The sequence below is a fragment of the Gossypium hirsutum genome, chromosome D01 (assembly GCF_007990345.1).
Source record: "Gossypium hirsutum isolate 1008001.06 chromosome D01, Gossypium_hirsutum_v2.1, whole genome shotgun sequence".
Taxonomy (NCBI): Eukaryota; Viridiplantae; Streptophyta; class Magnoliopsida; order Malvales; family Malvaceae; genus Gossypium; species Gossypium hirsutum.
The window spans coordinates 38703634-38711918 of record NC_053437.1 but is presented as its reverse complement, the minus strand read 5'-3'; the positions used below and the strand labels follow the sequence as shown (position 1 = coordinate 38711918).

General features: G+C 35.4%; 1 protein-coding gene across 4 annotated transcripts in view; it reads left to right on the top strand.

The window, feature by feature from the left end:
• The first annotated feature begins 392 nt into the window (after positions 1-392).
• LOC107921982 (187-kDa microtubule-associated protein AIR9) overlaps positions 393-8285 on the top strand; it is a 28813-nt gene continuing 20920 nt past the window's right edge. For 3 of the 4 annotated variants that reach the window (XM_016851781.2, XM_016851780.2, XM_016851782.2), the window contains exons 1-16: positions 393-661; positions 1411-2273; positions 3053-3124; positions 3607-3672; positions 3787-3858; positions 3939-4004; positions 4113-4175; positions 4281-4346; positions 5206-5305; positions 5467-5568; positions 6069-6301; positions 6436-6550; positions 6752-6872; positions 6990-7165; positions 7643-7778; positions 8140-8240. In XM_016851781.2, the coding sequence (XP_016707270.2) occupies positions 1431-2273; positions 3053-3124; positions 3607-3672; positions 3787-3858; positions 3939-4004; positions 4113-4175; positions 4281-4346; positions 5206-5305; positions 5467-5568; positions 6069-6301; positions 6436-6550; positions 6752-6872; positions 6990-7165; positions 7643-7778; positions 8140-8240 (2332 nt within the window). In that variant the 5' untranslated portion in view covers positions 393-661; positions 1411-1430. Of the gene's footprint in view, positions 662-814; positions 832-1410; positions 2274-3052; positions 3125-3606; positions 3673-3786; positions 3859-3938; positions 4005-4112; positions 4176-4280; positions 4347-5205; positions 5306-5466; positions 5569-6068; positions 6302-6435; positions 6551-6751; positions 6873-6989; positions 7166-7642; positions 7779-8139; positions 8241-8285 lie in introns of those variants that run through there. The other variant, XM_041087798.1, reaches the window with a different exon arrangement.

Below are 8285 nucleotides of genomic sequence, written 5' to 3'. Positions count from 1 at the left end.
TTCTATATTATTATTATTATTAAAGACTTCATCTAACTTATTATTAACGTTAATTAATATTTCTTTAAGACTCATGGTTTAAGTCTAAATTTTTAATATCTCCTAAATTATTTTGGGTTAAGGGTAAGGGGAACTTGAGTAAATATTGTATTTTTTAATGTTTGTCCATTCTAAAGGCGACTTCTAATAATAAATTTTTTCCTCTCTTCATTTTCTATAATTTTCATTCATGAGTAATTTATACGTCAGCAAACATTCCAGAAAAAAAAAATGAAAATTATTTTCGAAAACATTATCCAGAAAGAAAACAGTTCGAGTCACGTGTAGAGTTCTGACTGAGTGGACTCGCCAGATTTTTTTTTAAACAGTAAGTTTTCTATTTTCCGCGATTTTAATCACTACAAACAGAAATAATTTGAAGACAATAAAACAAACACTCGCACTTACATAAGCAGCACCCTTTCCTCTCTGCATTGCTTTTCAACGACTAAGCTTCCATTTTCCTTTTTCTTTTTCTCTCAGCTCGTCTTATCTTCTTCAACCTTTTTCCTGCTTTGCTTTTTGCCCCATCTTAACAAATTTATATCTTATTTTATGCTAAAATATAAAAACCCTAGTTGTAATAGTACTCTTCTCCGGATCTACATTGCTGTACATTTAGGTAAGACTTCTTTTTCTGTTCTTTCTTTCCTCTTTTCCCTCTTCTCCCCGTTAGATCTGAGTAAAAACACTTAATTTTTGCTGAACAACCTGCATTGTCTACTAGATCCAACCATTATCTTTCTCTACCTCTAATTCTCATACCTACTTATCTGCCGAACCTTGTTCTTTGTAAGTCATTTTCTTAGAACAATCTTTCTTTTGAAAAGGTTGGCGTAATTATGTTTCCACTTTGGTTGCATTGTTATCCGTTTGGTAGATAAGAAAAGTGAAGGAAGTGGGAAGGAAAAAGAGCTCCCATTTTTGTTTTGTATAATTTTTTTATTATTTCGGTTTGGTTTTAAAGGAAGGAAAGAGACAACTTACATAAGCATCGGTTACAGTGAGTGTGAATTATTAACGCTTAAAGTCAATACATTTTTGCTTTCGTTTCCTTTTTAACCATGTTTTGTCGGTCACCAAACTGGGCACACTCACCTCTCATATTGCAATGGAAACGAAAAATAAAGAGGAATTTGGGTTTTTCTTTTTTGGTTTGCTTTTGAGGCAACCGCAATTTAAAGATTATTTTGGTTAGAGTGGCTCAGATAAGGAGTCCCAAATTTATTTTCCGCTGCTCCGTTTAGTTCCTTTCTGCTTTTGTCATTTGGTATTTTCTCAAACGGGCAACAGTTTGTGAAAGTATCAGTTTTGAGTTTTTGATTAGTGCTTTTAGGGGGCTGAAGGACACTTTTGTTTCTTATTTGCTAGAACTAGTATTGTAGCTTAAAATGGAGGACCCCGAAGCACAACCTGGTGAAGATCCGGTGATAAAGCCCCTAAATTTGGACCACCATTTCGCTGAAAGTCCTGCAGAAAGTGTGACTAAGGTTGCTAAACCTGGGAAATCTAGTGAAGCAGCAAAGCCAAAAGTCTCAGCACCGGCTAATTCAACCAGAAAGAGAAGTGATACTAGAAATGGATCTGAATTAAGTTCAGGTTTTGCTAGATCAACTGTATCTTCTTCATTGAGATCATCCAATTCTGTTGCCGTGACAAGAAGGAACAGCACAGGAGGCTTGTCTGAGAAGTCATCAGCCTCTACTGCAAGACAGCAAAACAATACTAGTTCTATTGCAGGCAAGAAACCCTCCACCCTGTTGGCTACTGAGTCAGTTAGGCGGTCCCTACCAGAACTCAGAGGAAGTTCACTGTCTTCATCGGCAACAAAACTAACACCCCGAGCAAACCTTTCAGAGACTAGGAAGTCGGTTCCAGTGTCACCTGTGGGTCGAAGTTTAAGTACATCGACTGCGTCTGGTACAAGTATACAAAAAACTCTGAGAAAGTCCACTGTAAAGCCATCGTCGTCAGCCTCTTCATCCTTGAAAAAGATTAGTTCTTCATCACTGGACAGCACTGCCAGTAGCGCCAGCAAGAAGACAATCTCAAAGGTTTCTTCTCCAATCACACGGTCACCTACAGTATCCAGTGGTTTAAGATCTGGGTCTTTGTCATCATCCCTGGATAGGAGTTCTAATTTATCTGGGCGGAAGAAAGCAGCGACCCCAGAAAGTAGAGATTCACATTTCATTGTTCTTCCTCAGGTGGAGATCAAAGCTGGTGATGATGTGGTAAGAATATCTATTACATCACTGAATGTCTTATGGTATTCATCAGCATGTTAAGAATAATGTTGTCCGCAATTTAGGTATGATTATTGTAGGTGCGCTTTTGGACCTATGCAGTCTGCTTTCTAGGATCTGATTTACATTGCCTCTGCATTTGCGATATGATTATGATTTATGAATAAAGAACTTAAAATGTTTTAGTGGCATTGGTTTTTCTCTTTATTTCTACCTGAACACTTGACAGTGGATTTTCCATATTGAAAGTTTGTTTCCATTCTGGAAAACATATAAATTATCCTTGTTATGTTGATCTTTGCTGCCTTATCTGTTTTATAGGATTTCTTTAAGTGACCATTGTAAGGATGATTGTAGTGAGAAAAAATTGTCTTTGAATCAACTATGTACTGGAGATTTCAATTTTCTGGTGATTTCCTCATGGATGAACCCCTAACCATTGAACATACTAGGAATACCCTAGCTTTAGCCTAGACATGCTTAAGATGAGCAGTTAATCCCTATTCTCCAAGTGGCTATCTGCAAGTAGTTCATATGTTATCAAAGTTGTAGTTCTCTTTTGATGATTTTGTAAATTTATCTACATAGATGTACATCTCTTTTACCCATCTCTCTCTCTCTCTCTCTCTCTCTGTATATATATATATATCTTTGTGTGTGCATATTGTATTCTCTATGACTTTTTAGTGATCCTCATAAAATGCCATATGTCTTCTGGCTAAGCTTCTAATTGATACAGTTGTTTTGTTTTTCCACTGCATTATCAGAGATTGGATCTTAGGGGCCATAGAGTGCGCAACCTTAATGCTGGTGGGTTGAACTTGTCACCAAATCTAGAGGTAAACTAATTCTTTTGCCAGGCATCCTTATATAAATTTATCCAATTTTATTAGAAATTTTGTATGTTTTTTTTCATTTGAAGTTGCTCCATATCAAACAATTTACGTTTTTTTTTCCCTTTGTAAAATATCATAGAACATCCATACACTTAGGGTCTAACACGAAACTTAGCACTTAGGTTGCTGGTGTATGGCTTATATCTGTTGCTCCATTGTTTGGGGTTTTTCTATTTTTAGGCCTTATTTGTTAGGTTTGACCTAATTTTGATATCTTCAACTTTGTATAACTATAAAGCATGTGTACTTGAAATTGTTTATCTAGACTAGAACTCAGTTTGAGGCAGGGATGAGGAACTTAGGAACTGAAGTGGAGATTTTATTGTTCATATTGGCTGTATTATGGGATGAGATTAGAATGTTACTGGAGAAGTTCCGTTGAATTTCATATTGTTGTTCCTTCTGCTAATTATTTTGTTTGGCAGTTTGTTTATCTCAGAGACAATCTCTTATCAACACTGGAAGGAGTTGAAATATTGACACGAGTGAAGGTTTGATAATTTGAATTACACATTTTTGTCTTTTACCTGCTTTGTTTAAGAACTAATTTATTATATTTATCTTTTTGAATAAATTGGGAATTGATGAGAGTAAAATCTTTCCAGGTTCTTGATTTGAGCTTTAATGATTTCAAAGGGCCTGGATTTGAACCTCTTGCGAATTGCAAAGCCCTACAGGTTTGTCTTTCTTGAATGACGAGAGCAAACGTCAATGTCCTCAATGCTTCAAGGTTCTAACATATTTATTGCTTGTGTAGCAATTATATCTTGCTGGGAATCAAATCACTTCACTTATAAGTTTACCTCAGCTACCGAACTTGGAGGTGAGCTCTTGAAGCAGTATTTATCTTTGAGATCATGTTAAGATTTAAAATTTATTTTAGCCTTCTAAATTTTGTACATTTTCCTTCTTGTTCCCTGTCTTTCTCTAGTTTCTCTCTGTTGCTCAAAACAAGTTGAAATCCCTTGCAATGGCAAGTCAACCTCGACTACAGGTTATAACCTATTTTGATTGTTTGCTTATTATTGGTTATTTGTTATATAATTCTGGCTGTTTATTGCATAATATTGATAAAGTTTAGTTCATATTTCCTGCACAGGTTTTAGCTGCCAGCAAAAATAGAATATCAACTCTAAAGGGTTTTCCCTATCTTCCGGTTCTTGAGGTTAGTACCATGAGTTTGTAATATAAGTTGGTATGTATCATGAAGAAATTCTAAGAGAAACTATGAGGAATTTTACAGCGTTACTTTCCTGCCTTATGCACACATAAAAGTAAACTATAATAAGAAAGAAAAATCTCCCTTTTAAAACTAAAATGTCTGTTGTAGATACAAAATCAAATAGTTGTACATATAGTTCTTCAGATTGGTTTGTCAAATCCTGAGAATCTTGGAATAAGAATCCCAAATTTCTTCAAATAGTTGTACGTATAGTTCTTTGAAATGTCCATTGTGGCTTGGCTTTGATGCCAACTTTTTATAGTCCTGAGTTTGGGATCGAGTATCCAAACTAGTAGCACAAAAAATCAAATTCAAAGAGAGGATCTTTGCCTTTATATCAGTTCCTACTTTTGCTTATGGTTGTCGAACTCTGAGGAAGTTTCCTACGTTAATTACTGGAGCTTTCAATTCCCTTTATTCATTAATAATTTTCCTCTTAAATAGAAGTGTACGATTTAGGAAATTAGATGCAAAACCTTAGTTTCATATTCTATTAAGGAAACTAAAATATGAAACAAAGTATCCTAATTTATTAGGATGTTTTATTTAAACTAATAAGTGAATTCTATTTAATAAAATCACAGTCAAATCCTACTAAAATCAGATTCAAATCAGAACTAAATACCTAACAAAGTCTAATGGTTCTAATACCATGAAAGAATTCTAATTTAGCTGTACATAATCCTCTAAATTAGTGTATAAAATCTCTTCTATTTAGCCTATCAAACCTTGAGAATATTGGAATAAGAATCCCAGATTTCCTCAACATCATAACGGGTTTTCTCATTGTGATGTGGTTCAGCATTTGCGAGTGGAGGAGAACCCTATACTTAAGATGCCTCATTTGGAAGCAGCTTCCATTTTACTTGTTGGGCCGACCTTGAAGAAATTTAATGATAGAGGTACTTTTACTGTTGGCAATATATTGGTTTTGGAACTCTAATGTTTCATCTTTTGTTCTATGCATTAAACTCTTTCTATGTGAGAGGTTAACATTGCTTTTGACAATCTATAGCTAAGTTTGCTTTAGTCTCTCTGGAACTAATATGGGCCATTCTTTTAGATCTTTCCCGAGATGAGCTAGCACTTGCAAAGCGTTATCCTACACATACGGCTTTGTGCATTAGGGATGGTTGGGAGTTTTCTCGTCCAGAGCATGCTGCAGGTTTGTATTTTGTGATAACTCGTTTAGCATTTGCATTGCAAATTGGTTCTAATAAGATAGTTTCAATAGTGTTTTGAGATTGCATGTCATTTTTAGTATGGTTAACTATTTACATAATTCATTGAGTACACGGTGTTTAGTAGTTATGGGAGAAGTTTCAGTGCATTTGTGTAATTCCAGCTGTAGGTACACATGCCAGTAAAAAAGGGAAAGGGAGATGTACTTGTCAAAGCATGCGCTTTGATGGTTGTTGTGTTGTTACAACAGTAATAGGAAAGGGGAAAAGACAGAATGTAGTTAATCCTTGAAATTTTTGTATGTTCTCCTAACATGAACAACTTTTGCTTGGTAGTATATCTTAAATCGTATGTGGTACATGGACTGAGTTTAAGATTGCTCGATGTGAGTCATTGCTCTTGGGGTGGGGGGTGTAAATGCATGTAAAAAACACATGGACTTCTGTGGCAATTGAGTATTTAAATGTATGGTTTTCTCAACAGACTCAACATTTCGCTTCCTGTTTGAGCAATGGAAGGATCATTTTCCTCCTGGTTATCTGCTTAAAGAAGCCTCTATTGACAAACCTTTTGAAGAGGATGCTTGTCGCTGTCACATAGTTTTTGTTCAGGAGAGCACGTTGAGCATTGACTCAGATATAATCTTAAAGTATAAATGGTTTCTGGGTGAGAGAACACTTTCGAATTTCACTGCTATTCCTGATGTCAATGGTGAGGTAATTGATTAACGCTAGATTGTTACTTCTGCTTTAAATTTATTTTGGTCGATTAATACTTATATTTTATGCCTTGTAATGACATCTTTTCGTTATTGTTCTTTTGTTCAATATGGTATTATGTGATTGTCTAGGTTTACTGGCCGAAGCATGAAGACATAAATAAAATATTGAAAGTGGAATGCATTCCAGTTTTAGGGGAAACCGAGTATCCTTCAATTTTTGCCATATCATCTCCAGTTGCGCGAGGTTTTTACCATGTCCTGTGGTTATTGAATTTTCCTTAATTTGGTTCCTTGTTTTGCAATATGTCTTAGTGCACGTGCATGCTCGGAGCAGAACCTGTTCATATCTTTAAATTTATATGCACATGCATACCGTGTTTATTTCACTTTGTACAAACTTCTCTTAGCTTCTCCACTCTAAAGCTTGTTTCTCTGCCTTGTAAAGGGAATGGAATTCCAAAGGTTGTAAACCTTGAAGTACATGGAGAACTGGTGGAAGGTAATGTAATCAAGGGTCACGCTAAGGTTGCATGGTGTGGTGGGACTCCTGGGAAGGGTGTTGCTAGGTAAGGATGCTTCTTAAAGTGGTTTTACGACATACCCATACTGATATATGTACATGCTTACATGTTTCTTTTAAATGAAACCCTTACGGATAAATTTTTTGTTTTCGACATTTTCAGCTGGTTAAGGAAAAGATGGAACAGCAGCCCGGTGGTAATTGCTGGAGCAGAGGGTGAAGAGTATCAATTGACCTTAGATGACATTGACTCCAGTTTGGTCTTTATGTATACTCCAGTAACAGAAGAAGGTGCCAAAGGGGAGCCTCAATATAAGTATACTGATTTTGTAAAAGCAGGTATGTGGGAAAAGTCTATGCATATCTCATCTTCTAGCTTTGGTATAATTTAATTTTGTTTCTTAAATATGTTGCTCAATTTTGGTGGTATCTCATTTTTAAAATTTATGCTTTTGTTTTTTCTCTGGCAGATCACTTATTTCCATAGCAGTTCTATATGATTTCTATAGCAGTTGTTTGCATTTCTATTAACTGTTCATATCATTGTATCATGTAAGCTGCTAATTATACTTTCTTATAACATTCATCAAAAGATACAGATGTCTCCTTGAAGTCTTGGCAGCGTTGAGTAGAACTAGTTTTGCATTTCCTGTTGAATCTGCTTATCTCTTCTTTTCATTTTTCTAGTTCAATAAAGGGATTCTAAGTTGAGTACTTAATTAGATGTTATGGGGAGCTTGTTCCCTGTCATTCATCTTCTCTTGTGCTTTCTCTCATTTTTAATTCCAATTTAAAATAATTGAAATATGTTTGCAGCTGCTCCATCCGTTAATAATGTCCGAATTGTTGGGGATGCTGTAGAAGGGAATGTCATCAGGGGAGTTGGCAATTACTTTGGAGGAAGAGAGGGTCCGAGCAAGTTTGAGTGGTTACGCGAGAATAAGGAGACTGGGTTAGTACACTTTTAAAATGAGTACTTTGGAGCATAAGTGGATCTAATCCCCTCTCCTCTTGTGTTTTTGCTAAATTTGAAGTTAACCTAACTCCTTTTGCAATTTTTTACAATTATTTTTTATTTTTTCCTTCTTACAACATTTTTGTTCACTTGGGCTCTCTTACACTTATGCATGAGTGTACTTTCTTCCATATGGAGATATTGTCTTAATCACTCACCTATTATGATGATTGGATTATTTTCATGAAATTTATCTAGAGATTTAATCCCACTATCATTTTCACACAGTTTTCTTACATTACATCACATTACCTTACGTTAGTTCTTCACACATCCTTTTACTGGAATTTGTTGACAGAGACTTTCTGATAGTGACAAGTGGTACACCTGAGTATACTTTGACGAAAGAAGATGTTGGGCGACGCTTGGCTTTTGTATATATACCTATAAACTTTGAGGGTATATCCAATTTGCCCTTTTTGAACTTTCTTACCATCAAGCAAC